The following is an 18,822-nucleotide window of genomic DNA, read 5'->3' on the forward strand; positions in this document are numbered from 1 at the left end:
AGAACTGGATGGAAAGGTGCAAAGGACTGGGCATGATGGTCTCCAGCATTATGCAGGCAGTGTTCTGAGGCCTAAGGCCCTCTCCACTGAGATAAGAAGTAGGAGCTACATCCATTAGCTACAATCCTTCAGGGTCCTCCGCCCTGACTTTTCTGCCCATACACCCTCCCCTTTGTGTTTGTTTCTTTTCTCATTTAGATCTCCCAGACACCCTGAATGAACTGCACCTGGACCACAACCAGATTCAGGCCATCGAACTAGAGGACCTGATTCGCTACTCCAAACTGTACAGGTATGAAATAAAAGCCGTGCCAAGCATGTCCACAGATGCTGCGGAAGGAGTCACAGTACACCAGGCAATGTAGGGAAACTTGTAAATACACAAAAGTGCATGCGGTTGTGTGACAGGCTATACCAGGTGAGAATACTAACTTCACTACCTTCCTCATATCACCAGATTCAATCCTTTGAGATGCCCTCATTTCTGGCTAGCCTTCTTACCCCTATACTCTTCAATCATCCCAAGAACGTCTCGTATCTGTCCCCTTTTACCACCAAGTTCATGTGGTCACTAACAGATCCTCATGTTTTTGCATGGTAGCCCCACCCTCTGGAATGGTCTCTCTGTCTCTCTATCTTAGGCTTGAATCCTCCCTCAATAAATTTAAGTCCCAACTTAAGGCTTATTATTTCTTTCTCGCCTTCCCAAATACCTCCCAGGATTAAATTTTCTAGGCCTGTTCCTTCTTCTGACCTCAGATCCTTGGCCTGTATTCTTGGTAAATAAGAATAAATTTTAACCCCCTCCTTGGATACTTTCCTCCCCTTCTTTCCTTGCTTTAGATTTGTAACTGCTGCTTCCCCATTCGTCCTCTTGTGTATGTTCATGGTTTATTATCTATTGTCTAGTTATTGTATTTCTCGTTCCCTCTCCCATATATATTTTTAACATGTCTATGTAAACCGCTTAGACTTTCAGTTATGTTTTTGGTGTATCAAATAAATTTTACTTGAACTTGCCTCTCTTTTCTGGTTGCAGGTTGGGCCTTGGCTTTAACAAGATCCGCATGATCGAGAATGGTAGTCTCAACTTCTTGCCCATGATGAGGGAGCTCCATCTGGACAACAACAAGCTGTCCTCTGTGCCCCCAGGCCTCCCAGACCTCAAAATGCTCCAGGTACGAGGTGGTGCAGAACAAGAGAAGTGCGGGAGTGCCAGTATCTAACTCCACGGCTGCCGTCTGCCTCTTGGTGCCAGATACTCTACCACCTTCTTGATAGCTAAAGTTTTGCTTAATGTTGCAGGGCACAGAGATCTCCCTTTGCTCTTGAGCTCATGGTCCTGTCACCTGGGTAGTGTTTTAGAAACAGTAAGGGGCTTTCTATATCATAGTTACACTCTGGGACAGATCATTATTCCTGAAAGAAGGGGAAAGCAGAGCAACATCACTAGCTTTGATATCCATACTAGTGTGACATCAGACCAAATGCACCAATGATGTATCAGCCAGTGCACTGCTATGTTACCTGTGTAACAGGGTTGCATTCTGTACCCAGATAAGGGATAACCCCGCACCTAAATAGCATATATTGGTTTGGGACCAGGGCCTGGACTATACTAGAAAACCAATAAGGGAAAGGAAAGGGAAATGGGACTTGATATACTGCCTTTCTGAGGTTTTTGCAACTACATTCAAAGCGGTTTACATATATACGGATACTTATTTTGTACCAAGGGCAATGGAGGGTTAAGTGACTTGCCCAGAGTCACAAGGAGCTGCAGTGGGAATTGAACCCAGTCCTCCAGAATCAGAGTCCGCTGCACTAACCACTAGGCTACTTCTCCACTAGCAGCAGTCTGTGTAGAAGCCTGCCCTTGCAGATCAGCAATGCGGCCGCACAGGCTTCTGTTTCTGTGAGTCTGACGTCCTGCACGTATGTGCAGGACGTCAGACTCACAGAAACAGAAGCCTGCGCGGCCGCGTTGCTGATCTGCAAGGGCAGGCTTCTACATGGAATGTTGCTAGTGGAATAGCAACATTCCATGTAGAATCTCAAATAGTAGCAACATAATCTCAATAGTAGCAACATTCCATGTAGAATCTCAAATAGGGTAAGGGAAATGGGACTTGATATACTGCCTTTCTGAGGTTTTTTTGCAACTACATTCAAAGCGGTTTACATATATTCAGGTACTTATTTTGTACCAGGGGCAATGGAGGGTTAAATGACTTGCCCAAAGTCACAAGGAGCTGCAGTGGGAGTCGAACTCAGTTCCCCAGGATCAAAGTCCACTGCACTAACCACTAGGCTACTCCTCCCCACAAGCAGCTTCTCTCAGACTTATATTCAATTCACTCACTCATAACTCAGACAACTCCAAAGTTTATGTTCTGAACTATTTACTAAAATCACTTAAGAGGCAACAAGTAGAAAAGTCCAACTCTCCTTAGTGCTGATACTGAGGGTAGCAGGGGTTAAAGCACAGTTCCTTTCAGTAAGATGCCTGGTACTTTGGGTTGCAGTGCAGCACAGTTCACGGTATGGCTCCACTTATAGTTCAGATGCTAGCTGCCATGAGACTCGGGGACTCTGAGGCTCAAGCACACGTTTTTTTGTACTTGGACTCCGCTGACCTATTCCAGGATCCTCAGAAACCCTGTAGATATTATAGAAGATCTATTTCCTTCAGCCTGGTGGTGGTGAGGGTTCCCTGCCATCCACTAGGGCAGCTGCATAAGGAGCTTTCTGTCACCTAGATAGTCTTGGGTACTCCTTTGACTGTAAATAACATATACTGGCTTGGGTAGTGCAGTACTAGTCCAGATAATGCCTGGTCTATAAGGCTGAGGCTTAGGCTTGAAGACTCTCCCCTTATACTTAAAGTCAGAGAGAGTCAGGAATCTAAGACAGGGTTTCAACAGTGAGGCAAGCTTTTATAGTCAGGAGAGTGTACTGTTGAACAGGCTCCCTCTCTCTGATTATAATAGTCCATTCCTAGCTTTTCCCTCTTTCTAGAAGAGGTCAGAATGTCCAGCTGGTCAGATATTGCTCTATCTGCCTACTAATGAGGTCAGACAAGAAGTGAAATCCTATTGGTTAACAAAGTGGAAACTGGAATCTAAACAGTCAGCCCTACTGCTAGATTACTGGTGCTACCCATTCCCATGGAGGAGGAGCTTAAAGAGTCATAAGCACCTCCCCTGGGGTAACAGTTTACTTTTTAAATTATACCACACCTTGAGGTACATAGTAAGGTGCAGTGCGTTTTTTGTAGCAAAAAAGGTGCCGGTACTCAAATGCTAGGCCACTCTTCAGGAGTGTGGTGATCACTGAGGGATTCATCAAACAAATAGCCAGGCCCCCTGCAACCAGTCAGAGAATCTATGACAAGACAGAATTGGTGTGTAGAGTCTGAACCCTTTCATTAAAACTAGGGGTCCATGGGTCAATTTTAGCAGACAATGGAAAAGGTGCCGGTACTGAGTACCCCCCTCAAAAAAAGCCCTGGTAAGGTGTATAATTAAATGTAAATAAACAGATATATATTAAATAAACAAATAACATTTTGAATCTGGGTGAGAGGGGAGGGGAGGGGAGGAGTGCTGATAGCCAGTGACATCATTTCTTCTCTGCAGGACTGACATCTCACAAGTTGGATAAATGGTGAGATGGGTGGTTGACCCGATGCCACTCTCTCATCTGCTCTGGATACCCTTGCACCATCCATCTCCAGTCCCACAAGGCGTACTAATCCCCAGCCCTGGCTGACCCCCTGCATCCGATACCTTCGCTCCTGCGCCCGATCTGCAGAACACCTCTGGAGGAAATATTGCACCCATACCGACTTCATTCATTACAGATTCATGCTATCGGCCTTCCAGTCCTCCCTATTCCTTGCCAAACAGGACTATTACACCCAATTAACTAATTCCCTCAGCTCCAACCCTCGTCGTCTCTTCGCCACCCTTAACTCCCTCCTTAAAGTGCCCTCCGCTCCCCCCCTCACTCTCTCCTCAAACTCTGTCTGACTACTTCCGCAATAAGGTACAAAAGATCAACCTCGAATTTACTACCAAACCACCTCCTGCTCCTCACCCTCTAACCCACTCCCTCAACCAACCAACCCAGGCCTCCTTTTCCTCTTTTCCTAATATCACCAAAGAGGAAACCGCCCACCTTCTTTCCACCTTGAAATGCACCACCTGTTCCTCTGTCCCGATCCCCACCAACTTAACACCATCTCTCCTACTGTCACCCCCTCCATCTGTCATATCCTCAACCTCTCTCTCTCCACTGCAACCGTCCCTGACAACATCAAGCATGCTGTAGTCACACCTCTCCTCAAAAAACCATCACTTGATCCTACCTGCCCCTTCAACTATCGCCCCATCTCCCTCCTACCCTTCCTCTCCAAGATACTTGAACGCCCCGTTCACAGCCGCTGCCTCGATTTTCTCTCCTCTCATGCCGTCCTCGATCCGCTTCAAACTGGTTTTCGCCCTCTACACTCGACAGAAACGGCACTCACCAAAGTCTGTAATGACCTGTTCCTTGCCAAATCCAAAGGTCATTACTCCATCCTCATCCTCCTCCTCCTCGACCTATCCGCTGCATTTGACACTGTCAATCATAATTTACTCCTTGCCACACTATCTTCATTTGGGTTCCAGGGCTCTGTCCTCTCCTGGTTCTCCTTTTATCTCTCCCACCGTACCTTCAGAGTACATTCTTATGGATCTTCCTCCACCCCCATCTGTCCTTGGACCCCTTCTTTTTTCAATCTACACCTCTTCCCTGGGCTCGCTGATCTTATCTCATGGCTTCCAATATCATCTCTATGCCGACTACACCCAGCTTTATCTCTCCACACCAGACATCACTGCGGAAACCCAGGCCAAAGTATCGGCCTGCTTATCAGACATTGCTGCCTGGATGTCCAACCGCCACCTGAAACTGAACATGTCCAAGACAGAGCTTATTATCTTTCCACCCAAACTCACATCTCCTCTCCCCCCACTCTCTATCTCAGTCGATGGCACTCTCATCCTCCCCGCCTCATCTGCCTGCAACCTCAGAGTCATCTTCGACTCCTCCCTCTCCTTCTCTGCGCATATCCAGCAGATAGCCAAGACCTGTCGCTTCTTTCTCTACAACATCAGCAAAATTCGCCCTTTCCTCTCTGAGCACACCACCCGAACTCTCGTCCACTCTCTTATTACCTCTCGCCTTGACTACTGTAACCTACTCCTCACTGGTCTCCCACTTAGCCACCTATCCCCCCTTCATTCCATTCAGAACTCTGCTGCATGTCTTATCTTCCGCCTGGACCGATATGCTCATATCACCCCTCTCCTCAAGTCACTTCACTGGCTTCCAATCAGGTACCGCATACAGTTCAAACTTCTCCTACTAACCTACAAATGCACTCAATCTGCAGCCCCTCACTACCTCTCCTTACGCTCCTACCTGAAACCTCCGCTCACAGGACAAATCCCTCCTCTCTGCTCCCTTCTCCACCATCGTCAACTCCAGGCTCCGCCCTTTCTGCCTTGCCTCTCCCTGTGCTTGGAACAAACTCCCTGAGCTCATACGCAAAGCCCCCTCCCTGCCCATCTTCAAATCCTTACTCAAAGCCCACCTCTTCAATGTTGCTTTTGGCACCTAACCATTATACCCCTATTCAAGAAATCTAGACTGCCCCAATTTGATTGATTGCACATTTTTTGTCCTTTAGATTGTAAGCTCCTTTGAGCAGGGACTGTCCTTCTTTGTTAAACTGTACAGCGCTGCGTAACCCTAGTAGTGCTTTAGAAATGTTAAGTAGTAGTAGTAGTTGTTTGAATGTCCTTCTCTCACTCTCCTGCTGATACCTAGCTCCCTTTTCTCTCCCTGACAGGTGGTGTACCTCCATGCCAACAACATCACGCAGGTGGGGGTCAATGACTTTTGCCCTGTGGGTTTTGGGACGAAGCGGGTCTCATACAATGGAATCAGCCTCTTCAGCAATCCTGTGCCTTACTGGGAGGTGCAACCTGCTGCCTTCCGCTGCGTCTCCAGCCGCCTTGCCATCCAGTTTGGCAACTACCGGAAGTGACCGGGCAGGATATGGATTGGGGCAGGGCAGGGTGAGGGATGGGGTATAGGGGGAGAAGGATTCTTTCTAGCAAGAAGAATGCGACAGAGGGCAGAGGGAGGGGGTAGATAGGAAAGCTGGGGTTTTGCTGTGCCATGCTGGTCTGCAAGCAGCACTTGTGTGTGTGCGTGTGTGTATCTAAATGCTTCCACCACCATCACTGCTCAGAGCTGCTGCCTGACTCATGTACTTCCAGCTCCTCTTCCTGATCGAAACTGCTTCAGATCATGCCCTTTATGGTTTAAAGATCCTTAAAAACACACAAAGTGATATTTGGGTTTTGTTTTTTTTTTGTTGTTGTCATTGATGTCTTTTTGGATGGGTTGATGATTTTTCTATTGACCTCTTTTCCTACTCCCATACCCAGCCCTATGAACTACTACTGCTAAAACCCTTAGAGTGGCTCTTTCTGAACTTTTTTCCTCCCCCCTTCCTCTTCCCTCTCTCACAGCTCACTGCCCATACCTCACCTCTTGCCCATTTCCCCCTCATCCTAGGGTCTCCAAGGTCAACAAAAAAAAGCTTGAAAAAGTTATACATTCACATTTACACACATAACTTCACACGACCACCACATGTACACAGACGTGTGGGGGGGGGGGGGGGGAGGGGGGGAAAAGGGTGTTTTAATCTGCCACCCTAACCTCCACCCTCTCAAAAATCTGTATATATTGTAAATTAGGGTTACGCTTCCCTTTCCAGGTGACAGGAAGTAAGCTAATTCATTCCTTGTTTCATAAATAAGAGACTCCAGTGGATGCTTTGGACAGTGAGCTTTACAAAACCTGGACTGGATCAGATGTGACCTAGGATCTGGAGTCAAGTGGGTTAAGCAATAAACAGATGTAGTAACTGCTGTGGGGAAGGAGAGGCGGGCAAAAGAGAAACAGGAGCAATAAATTGCTGAGGGAGGGAAGGGGCAGACGGGCAATAGATACAGAACTTCTGCAACAAGAAAAGGGTCAACAGGGGCCACAATTGCTGAGGGAAGAAAGAAGAGGGAGAGATGGGAAATATATACAAAATAAAACTGATGTAGAAGAAATAGAAGATACTATTAAGACCCAGAAAAAAATGTCAGTATTTAAAACAAAAATATTTTGATTTACTTTTGCTATTCTGCCTGATGGCTGTGATTGCAGGCTGCCTCTCAGAAAGTGGACTGCACAGGGGGCAGGAAGGAGGGGAGGTAGATACAGGTAGGATAAAGAGGAGGGGCATCAAGGACCAGCTGATTGGAATGAGTAGACCACCTTACTTCCAGCCTTGGCATGCAGTGCCCAAAGCAAATATGCTGTAAAGGTGGTAGAAGGTGGAGAGAGAGAGAGGGTAGTGGAAGGGCTCAGCTGGACCTTTGGTGACCCTCTAAAAATCTTATATGTAGTCTAAGTATGTTCCCTAAAATGTGGGTCTACCTATGTGAAATCCTTAACTATATAAAATATGTATAAATACTTTATAAAAAGATAAGGAAACAAGATTTTTCTTTGCATTTTAAATAAAGCTTACATTACGAGTCTTCATTCCCGTGCCACTCTGGAAAGTTTGGGGATGGGGGGAGGGAGAGGGGAGATAATACAGCCCTGACTTACTGAGAAATCATTTTCACATGCTGACCATCCTAGATCATAGTTGCCCCCTCCCATCTTCCACAGGTTGAAGAGTGATCCATCAGCACCTGGCGTGTTATCATTTTGTGAGAGGTGCCCTGGTTCTAGGCTTTCTGGCCAAGAGGAATGTAGGTTTCCCAGTTCCATGGGAACAGCTGCATGGAAATAAAGGTTAACATGCAAAACAATAATAAAGGTGACACCTTTTTGTCCTGAGTTCAACAGAACAGAAAGGGTTATGAGATCATTCTTAATGCCTAATGTGGTTCAAATTGGTGTTTGTGTGCCCAGTCCCCTCCACCTCACATCCCTTCCCTCTTAATAACTTTGCCACAGTTGGATCTCACGTCATCAAACTTTTGCATGCAGATAGGCCTTGGGGTAGGTAGGGGTGTGTGTGAAAAACTCTTCTACATTACAAAGTCAGTGAGTGATTTGGTAGGGGGCAAACGATGGGCACAAAATTGGGACTTTTCCCATAATAAATGCATAGTGTAGATGGAGATGGACTTTGGCTAGAGTATCCCATTTTATGCTGGTTATTAGACTAACTTAATACATGTCCTGACTAGCTTACTGGAGTGCATAAAATATGGATTTAATCCCATGCAACGGTTATCTTTTTATTTCTTGATTTGCTAACCTTGATTTCTGTGCATTCAAGTGGAGCAACACTGCAGCCACACTGCTTTGTCCAAGATGGAAATAGCTGTAAACTTTCCAACTCTGCCACAGCAAAGGTTTGTACAACTGTACAGCGACCCTGCATGCAAGAGAGAAAAGGGGAAGGGAGTTTCCTTCTTCGCCCATACAAATGAACTTCAGTATTGTCCACGGCAGTAGAGAATGACACGGGAATAAAATTTGTCCCCGTCCCATTCCCGTGGGTTCTGTCTCCATCCCCAACCCCATTCCGTCCCCACAGGCCCCGTCTCCACCCCCGCAGATTCTGTCCCTGTCCCATCCCCACCCCATGGGCTCTGTTCTCATCTGCAGAAGCCTTGAACACTTATGATTTTATATTTAAATCTCTTTATTAAAGTACAAAAAGGAACAATATGCTGTGCAACTGTTGTGTATAAATTATAAATTGAAAACAATAACAATGAGCAGCTATAATAAACCCTCCCACCAACACCATCCTCTACCCTTCCAACCCCAACAATAGCTGACTTCTACTACCCCAAGGAATCCTAATCCACCCTGTTAAAATGTCCAGGGGTACAAAATACAACCTGTTCTGTATGCCCTAGAGGGGAGAAATATGCCCTATGTAGCACTGTTATGATTATTTAATCTGTGGATGTATAAGAAATCATCAACAATCTTAGGATTCAGTCTAGCTTTCCTGTCTTCCACAGTCTCCCCTGCAATAGAAGATGTGCTGGTAGCAGGACGTGCACAATCCCCCGTGCAAATTTTGCTAGCTGTGGTCAGCATGTTTGCTTGTTTTTCCAAAAAATAAAAATATTGTCATCTGCATCAATCAAACATAAATAACAGGCCAGGTCTTTAACAGGCTTCAAAGTAGAAAGTGACATGGACAAAGTTTGTCCCTATCCTCACGGGCTCTGTCCCCATCCCCACCCCATCCCCGTGGGCGCTGTCCCCATCTCTGTGGTTACTGTGGGTCCCCGTCCCTGTGTCATTCTTTACACAGCAGTGCTGCCACTACAGCCCCTGCCCATCCTTTCCCTCAGCTTGTGTAATACTTTTGAAACAGTTTTTCTCAAAAAGAATGGTGGATGCCAGGAATGGTCTCCTAGAGTGAATGATGAAGGCTAACACAGGAAACTTAACAGGGCATAGGACAAGCACAGAACACTTTGCCTAAATTAAACAGAAAGCAGAAGCAGAGCCTAGTGTACCACGTTTCAAGTGTCTTACTTCCACAATTTAATGAGTGTTTAGGCTATCAGAATGAATGGATAATTGGGAAACATGAAACGTTAGCAGAAATGCAGGCAGCTATGTGGCTGTGTCTGTGTGGCAGACTACAAAGCTAAAAATTAACTAGAAGCAGAATCTATGTGGCAGGTTGCAGTGATAAAACTGAAGGAGCAGCAGAGTGTGGCAGGCTGCAGTGATGTAATAAACTTGAAGCAGAGTGTCTGGCAGGCTGCAGTGAATTAATAAACTAGAAGCACAGCCTGTGTGACAGGCTGCAGTGAAGTGAAGATACTTACTTGTAGCAGGTATTCTCCGAGGACAGCAGCCCATATTTTCTCACAGATGGGCAATGCAGGCCTGAGTTGACGGTCCGGAGCTCGTAACATGCTTAAAATAGGTCTTTGAGCACAAGGCATGTTCCACCATGCATGTGAAAGTTCTTTCCCACCAGCGGCGTAGCCAGACACCCAATTTTGGGTGGGCCTGGGCCCATGATGGGTGGGCAGAAGAACTCTGCCTTGTCCCACAGGTGATTTGGTCTCTCCCTCTCTTATCTGCATGCCATATGGTCTCTCAAATATCACCCCCCCCCCCCGCATACCTTTTAAATTACAGATTTTCACCATTAGCGAGCAGCAACTAATACGCAGTGCTCATGTTGGCCTCCCAATCTTCCCTCTGATGCAACTTCCTGTTTCCACATAGGCAGGAATACATCAGAGGGAAGACTGTGGGGCCGGTGCTAACAGTATGTATCAGTCGTTGCTCACTGCAGGCGAAGATCTGCTATTTATTTATTTAGATTTTGCTCACACCTTTTTCAGTAGTAGCTCAAGGTGAGTTACATTCAGGTACTCTGGATATTTCTCTGTCCCAGGAGGGCTCACAATCTAAGTTTGTACCTAAGGCAATGGAGGGTTAAGTGACTTGCCCAAGATCACAAGGAGCAGCAGTGGGATTTGAACCGGCCACCTCTGGATTGCAAGGTATACAGGAGGGACAGTTGTTGGGAGTTTTCGGCTGGTGGGGCTTGGGGATCCCTGCCAGCCACATCATAGATGTGCAGCTACTGGGTGGGCCTGGGCACACCCTTGGCTATGCTACCAAAAATATGACCTTCCAGGTCAAGTACTTCAGATGACAGGAATCAAGTGGCTCAAAAGGACCTTTTATCAGCTGGGTGAGAATGATGTTGGGGTACCATGACACAGGTGGAGGTTTGATAGGGGGCTTTGTCAACAGCAAACCTCTCATGAAGCGAACAACTAGAGGCTGTCCAGAGATGGGCTTACCCTCTACATGTTGATGATAAGCACTAATTGCACTGAGGTGAACCCTTATGGAGTTGGTCTTGAGATCAGACTTGGAGAGGTGCAGAAGGTATTCAAGCAGGGTCCATATAGAGCAGCAAATAGGATCTAGGACTTTTCCCTCGCACCAAACATCAAACCTCCTCCATTTGAAAGAATAACGTCTCTTAGTGGAATCTTTCCTGGAAGCCAGCAAGACTTTGGAGACCCTCATGAAGATGCAAGGAAGGAAATTCTAAGTTCTCAACATCCAGGCTGTGAGGGCTAGAGACTGGAGGTTGGGATGCAGAAGAGATTCCTCGTTCTGTGTGATGAGGGTCAGAAAACATTCCATTCTGAATGGTTCTTTGGAGGATAACCCCAGAAGAAGAGGGAACCAGATCTTTGATCCTGGGGAACTGAGGAACTGAGTTCGATTCCCGGCACAAGCAGCTCCTTGTGACTCTGGGCAAGTCACTTAACCCTCCATTGCCCGCCGCATTGAGCCTGCCATGAGTGGGAAAGCGCGGGGTACAAATGTAACAAATGTAACAAAAAAAAAAAATCTGCCAGGGCCAGTAGGGAGTGATCAAGATCATGGTCCTGCAGTCTTGCTTGAGTTTCAGCAAAGTCTTCTCCACAAGAGGAATGAGAGGATACACATACAGAAGTCTTGTCCCCCAATGAAGGAGGAAGGCATCCAATATTAGTCTGTCATGGGCCTGGAACCAAACACAGAGACTTTGTGATTGGATTGAGCAGCAAAGAGGAGATGGTCCAAGCTCGGAAGATCTCATGGGCAACTCCCATGCTGAGGGACCACTCATGTGGTTGCATGACCCTGCTCAGTCTGCCAGCTAGGCTATTGAATTTGCCTACCAGGTAAGTGGTCTCTACATTCAGACTGGATTTTGCTTGTTCATATAGTACATGGCAACCTGATTGAATGAGTTGTTCAGCCGATCCATAAAAGCCTTTATGTTTATTAAGGTGTTTGATATACCGCTGCTACCACAGGAGATCATAGCGGTTCACAATTTAAAAAAAAGGATAGAAACAGAAAAGAACTCCATAAGTTGATCACACAAGAGCAAAACACAAACCAGCCAGCCAGCCGATGACCAGTTAGCCATGCTTAGGTAGAGCGGATGGGAAACCGAATGACAAAGAAAAAAAGTGGGTTTTAAGCAAGACTTATCGAGAAAAAGACAGTTCAGACCGTAGAACTGGAGGAAGATCACTCCAGAGTTTGGGTGCAAGAAATAAAAAGCCAGTGTGGCGTGTCTATTCATAGTGAGCCTGCTTAGAGAAGGGAGAACCAAACGATTGGAATCAAATGATCAAAGAGAACAGGAAGCAGTGTAAGGAATAATAAGAGAAGATAGGCAGGGGAACCTCAGTGCAATGTCTTGAGAGTTAAGCACAGAATTTTAAACCAAGATTGATATTTAATTGGTAGCCAGTGAAGGAAAGATAAAAGGGGAAAAATGGAATCATATCGTTGTGCTTTACAGAGGAAGCGAGCTGCTGCATTCTGTAATATCTGAAGCTGACGAAGGTGAAAAGAGGAAAGTCCAGCATAAACAGCATTAGCTTAGTCTAAGCAAAAGATCACAAATGCATGTAGCAAAATATGAAGATCTGAACACAAGAAATTTGGAAATAGAGTGAAGGTGTCTAAGAGAAAAGAAACCTCATTTAAGAACAGAAGAATCTTGAAAAGAAAATAACTAGGTCCAAGTCAAACATGACACCAAGATATTTAAATGAAGAAACAGTGGGAACTGGAATATTAAAGAGGACTGGTACCAATGGAGAAAGGACCCGAGATCTAACAGGTCACAGTCTTTGAAGTATTAAGAACCAAGCGGTGATCAGCAAGCCAATCAGAAATAGCACCAAGAGGTTTGTATGTGACTAAGATCAGATTGAGAAGGGGTGGTAGGAAATAGCAAGAGAATATCATCTGCGTAAATGAAGAATTCAATAGCTTTGAATAAAGTTGCAAGAGGGCTAGAGAAAATATTGAAAAGCAAAGGAGAGAGGATAGATCCCTGAGAAACCCCACAAGACAGAGAAACATTGGCAGACTTAGAATAATCAGGAACAGCATTGAAAGAAAGGGAGGAGAGAAAGGAAGTAAACCACAAAAGAATCAAGCTAGAAATACCCATAGACACAAGGCGAGAAAGGAGCAATGAGTGATCAACAAGACAAATTAAGTGATATCAAAAGAGTAATCTTACAAGCATCCAGAGTAGAGTGAAGTTCACTTAGAAGTGCTGTAGTAGGAGTTTCAGTACTATGAGAGTTACAAAAATCTGTTTGGCAGGAATTAAGAATAGACAAGTCATTGATCCTAGTAGACAGTTGATTGAAAACAATACGCTCTGTGATTTTAGAAAGGATACATAGGTTAGAAAGTGGCTGATAGCTATCTGGAGAGGAGGGATCAAGCGTAGATTTTTTGAGCAGAGGATGAACCACTGCCTTCTTCCAAACCTGAGGGATAATTCCCGTAGTAAGGCTTTGCAAAGCCAAGTGCAGAGCCAAAGGTTCCAGACCGTGAGAAGTATATTTAAGCCAACAGGAAGGTAGAGGATCCAAAGCACTAGTGGTAAGACGCCAAGAGAAAACTGAGTAAGAGAGAAAAGCGAAAAGGAAGTCCAAGTGGCACAGGAAAGAGGAATACTCAGGAACAGAGGAACATAAAGACCAGTCAATTGCTAGGGGAGACAAGGGCGGGAGAGACTTTTGCAAATTAGAGACTTTAGCAGAGAAGTACGTGGACAAAACATCAGTAGAAGGACATGAGGAGCAAACAGAGGAAGGAAGCTCAGAAACTACCTGAAACATCTTCCTAGAGGGACACAGAGACTTGGAGATTGATTTCTTTGCTTTAATGAGCTGCATATGGTAGTGCTTGCTTATGGACCGAAAAGAGTGGAGATTGGCAGCTGAGTGATTCTTCCGCCAAAAATGCTCAACTATACCGACTTGACGACAAAGAAGGCGGAGTTCCTGATGGAACCATGGATAACTTGGCCAATGAGAGGATGGAACATCAGGGAACTGGGCTGATAAAATGGAATTCCAGGTGTAGGCTATATCTTCCAAAAGAAATGAAAGAAAATCCATAGGGAACTGCAAAAAAAGAGGAGGAACTAATTTAGGGTCCTTATAGATGAAATGGGAACGCGAATGATGAGTAAGTTAGGAAGAGGAATTAGCCAGAAATTGCGCAGACACAGGAAACACTGAATGTGAAAAGACAAAGGAAAGCAGAAAATGGTCGGACCACCCTAGTGGCAAAGCCAAAAGGGATGAAACAGAAGAGAACAGTCTCACGAACTAAGACAAATGAAGAATTTGACCATGGATGTGAGTAGCAAAATTAACCAATTGTGCAAGAGAAACATCCTGAAGGTAGGAAAGTATTCCAGATCGCCCAGATCACCAGAAGATTGATTTGGAGATCTGTTTCCTGGGCTGACCAAGCACCTTGAGTGTGAAGCCTGTCTAAATGAGCTTCTCACCCTAGATGGGACGCATTTGCCATTGGCACCTTCATGGGCTATGGAATGGGAGTCCAGAGTCAAATTGGATTGAATTGTCCACCAGAGTAGGGACTGAAGCAGATGACATCCTCTAGGTTCTCTGTGACCTGACACCACTGGGAAACTAGGGTCCACTGGGCATTTCTCACATGAAGACATGAACTAGGGTCCACTGGGCAGTTCTCATGTGATGACATGTCATGGTTGTCACAAGAACAGTAGAGGCCATGTGGCCCAACAACCTCAACATCTGCCGGGTTGTGACCTGCCGAGCTGCTCACACTCGAGTGGCAAGGGTGACAAAAGCATCTGTCCACGCCACAGGGAGAAAAGCCCAAGCCAGCTGAGTGTGTAGCAGGGCTTCAATGAGCTCCAACCACTGGAAAAGGAGCAGATGGGACTTGGGGTAGTTTAAAATGAACCCTAGTAGCTCTAATACCTGAATAGTCCTCTGTATGGACTCCTGAGCACAGTCCTGCAACATGCTCTTCACCAGCCAGTCATCGAAATAGGGGTACACATGAACTCCCAGTTGTGTAGCGACGCTGTGACAACTACAAGACACTTAGTGAAAACACTGGGAGCCAACACGAAGTCAAAAGGCAACATGTGATACTGGAATTGATGTGTCCCCAGCCGAAACCGAAGATATTTCCTGTGAGCTAGAAGTATTGGGATATGTGTATAAGCATCCTTTAAGTTCAGAGAGCACAGCCAATCTTTTTCTTAAAGCATGGGAAGCAGGGTGCCCAGGGAAACTATCCTGAACTTTTCTTTGACCAGGAACTTGTTCAGGCCCTTTAGGTCTAGATGGGACACATACCCCTGTTTTCTTATGCACAAGGAAGTACCTAGAATAGAATCCCTTCCCTTCTTCCCTTAGTGGGACAGGTTCAACAGCACGGGCCTTGAGAAGGGCAGATAGTTCCTCTGCACATACGTACTTGTGCCGAGAGCTGAAGTGATGTGCTCTCAGGGGGCAACCTGGTGGTCTCTGTAGCCAATGCAAGGTGTAACCGAGACAGACTACTTGAAGAACCCAATGGTCATAGGTTACAAGGGGCCATCTTTCTTGGTAAAATTTCAGCCTCCCCACAACTGGCAAGTCGTCCGGGATGGTCACTTTTACAGTGGCTATGCTCTGCTGGAGCCAGTCAAAAGCTCACCCCCTGCTTTTACTGGGGAGCTGTCTGGGCCTTAGGCGTATGCTGTTGATGGGAACAAGTGTGTTGAGACTGGTGGTAAGAAGGAGTGTACCTTTGCCTCTGTGAGTAATAAGCACTCCTCGATTTCCCAAAATCTTCCTAGAGGAGGCGGCAGGTGCAGAAGGCACCCGGCGAGAGAAAGAATTGATGTTATTAAGTGTGTTTCTAGATGAGGTCAGAGACCTCCTCCACCTTCTCTCCAAAAAGATTATCCCCCCGACACGTGGTATCTGCCAATCTGTGTTGGACCGCTGGGTCCAAGTCAGAGACACTCAGCCATGAGAGTCTGCTCATCGCTATACTCTGGGCAGAGATCCTAGAGGCCACATCAATAGTGTTGTAGGCTCCCCTGGCCAAGAACTTATGACACATCCGCTGCTTGACCACCTGGCAGAATGGATTCAGCCTGCTCTGGTGGGAGAGGGTGTGCTAAATCTGCACACCAAGGACCACAAGCACAGGCTCTTGTAGAGCTGGTACAATTGAATATGGGAGATGAGCATGGAGGCCTGATACATCTTCCACCCAAAATCTAGGGTTCTAGACTCTGCCAGGAGGCAGCAAGGCATGGTCGCTAGAACAACCTATGAGGAGTGAAAACGAATGTGTCCCTCACAGAGGAAAAAAAAAAAAGAACTGCTTTCTGTTTTTCAAGGACACTCTCGTGGCATGTGAGAATGCACTCTCGCATGCGCGGTGGAGCGAGTCTCACACTCAAACGTCTATTTTAAACTTGCTACTATCTCCAGGCAACATGGGCCTGTGTTACCCATCTGTGAGAATTATAGGCCTTCTTGTCCTCGGAGAATAAAATGAACTAGAAGCAGAGTCTGTCTGGCAGGCTGCTTGTTTAGTAATAACTAGAGGTCATTGCTCATCCAACTGGGGGTGCACATGCAGTTTAAGAGGTTGCATGTTGATAGAATGGCTTGGGTTGGGTAGCTGTTTAGATTATTACAAAGGTGGAGGGGAACCCTGTATGTTCCTCCAGTGGGCTAGAAATGAGGAAGACAACAAACTGACCTGGATAAGGAGAGAGAGCTTATAAGCAATCATGCTTTAGAGCTGGCAGCTGGGACATATCTTTGCAATGCAGACAGGAATAAATGAGACCCCACTTGTGTTTGGTTTTGGAGTCCATATCTCGCTAATGTCAAATAGTGGCAGAGTACACCACTGCATTGTCCCCTCCCCAGCCTTCACTTAGTCTTTCACCTAAGAAACAGCACAAGCTTTGAGCCATGCAGTGCTGGAAGTTTGGGTTGGTCTCATCAAGCTTACAGAGATCTGAGTCACAGCGGGAAAACATGAATCCCGTGGTAAGCATCATGAGACTTGCCAAGCTTTCGAGGGCCAGACAAAAGAACTTGGTGGGCTGAATTCTGGCCCGTGGACCATAGGTTGGACAAGCAATTGAAGAGCTCAATATGTATACTCTAGAACATGCTTGTCCAACCTTTATCGAGGGTCACATTTTATATTTTGTAACATTCGGAGAGCTAAAACACACGCTGTCATATTTTAACACGTTTGTCAAATAGTGGCAAAATACAACAGTGCATTGTCCCCTCCCCAGCCTTCAATTGGTCTTTCACCTAAGAAATAGCACAAGCTTGAGCTACGCAGTGCCAGAAGTTTGGATCAGTCTCACTGACCCGAACTTCCGGCACTGCGTGCTTCAAGCTTACAGAGAGCTGAGTCACGGTGGGGAAACAGGAATCCCGTGGTAAGCACCATGAGAATTGCCAAGCTTCTGAGGGCCAAAAAAAAAAGCACTCGGTGGGTTGGAGTTTGGCCTGCAGGCCATAGGTTAGACGGGTGAGATATGATGCAGATGTTTAAATACTTGAAAGGCATTAATTAGGGATGAGTAGCCAGAAAACATTTGTTTTGTTTTTTCCTTTTATTGTTTGAAAATGAATGACAATAATAATGAAAGAAAAGAACCACCACAAAGGTGGAGGTACACTGAGTTCCTACGCAAAGAAATGCACAAAGCAGGGAGTAGGAAAAGTAGGCTCTTCCAAGAAACCGGAGAAGACGTATGTGGAAAATCAAATCTTTATTCCAAGGAAAACACTGACATGCTCGACTCTGACTTGACACAGCTGTGTTTCGGCGCCAAAGCGCGCCTTCATCAGGAGTCTTATAAAATGCAGCTGGTGGTGGTGTATATTCAATTGTCAACTATATGATGATGTAGTATCAGATATGACTATCATCCAATATCTCTGCCAGGGAGAGTCTCCGTAGCATGCAAGTCGCTCAGACGTATCGCTCCACCCTACCAACTCCACCCTTCCTGGGCTCTTCCTATATTCTGGAAAAGGTACAGAACTTTATCCAGAGGGCTTGCCTTCTGAAGGGAACTATTCCTACCTTTGGCTATGGACCCTCCTCCCTTTTCACTTAACACAAGGGTAACCTCTGCCCCTCCCCAGCTATCTGTTTCTGGGCTATTGTTGAAATGGGGCGCCCCTTAGTGGCCTCTACAAAATGACACAAGTGCCTCCACCATTAGAATGCCCTCTAGTGGTCACTACCCATCTAAGCAGGCTTCTGCTCCTGAGCACACTCTAGTGGCTCCCTTCAGGTCATTACAGCAGTCTTCTATCATAGGAGCGCCCTCTGGTGGCTAGGTCCGGTCAAGGCATGTCCTATATTTATCATAATAAACATTAAATTATAAAACCACAAACTGAACCATCGGTGATGACTCTTTCACATGAGCCACATGCTCATGGCTCACCTTATCTTGCCATCTTGAGACACGCTTGAGCAGAGAACAGCATATGAACATTACAGGACCACTCCCTAATACAGTTGTAGAAACATGGCCCATAAGTGTTTGATTACAGATTGTAAGAAATTGTTGCACAATTTATGTGAAATATTTGCACATCAAAAGAGTAAACACAATTCAGAAATATTCAAAGTAAAGAAGAAGAACCGATGACAAGATAAGGCAAACCAAGAACATGTGGCTCATGTGAAAAGAGTTGCCACCGATGGTTCAATGTGTGGTTTTATAATCTAATGTTTGAGTATGTAAAGACATCTATGGAAGCACTGGGATTTAAGCTCTTATCAGTGACTGACATTTGTTTCAAATGACGGCCATCCCTAGCACATACA

General features: G+C 45.8%; 1 protein-coding gene across 1 annotated transcript in view; it reads left to right on the top strand.

Moving 5' to 3' along the window:
* BGN (biglycan) overlaps positions 1-8,142 on the top strand; it is a 98,683-nt gene extending 90,541 nt beyond the window's left edge. Inside the window, exons 6-8 of the mRNA XM_030194057.1 lie at positions 199-292; positions 1,040-1,178; positions 5,900-8,142. Coding sequence (XP_030049917.1) covers positions 199-292; positions 1,040-1,178; positions 5,900-6,097 — 431 coding nt within the window. The 3' untranslated portion in view covers positions 6,098-8,142. The remainder of the gene's footprint in view (positions 1-198; positions 293-1,039; positions 1,179-5,899) is intronic.
* Positions 8,143-18,822: the final 10,680 nt, after the last annotated feature.

The sequence above is a fragment of the Microcaecilia unicolor genome, chromosome 2 (genome assembly GCF_901765095.1).
Source record: "Microcaecilia unicolor chromosome 2, aMicUni1.1, whole genome shotgun sequence".
Taxonomy (NCBI): domain Eukaryota; kingdom Metazoa; phylum Chordata; class Amphibia; order Gymnophiona; family Siphonopidae; genus Microcaecilia; species Microcaecilia unicolor.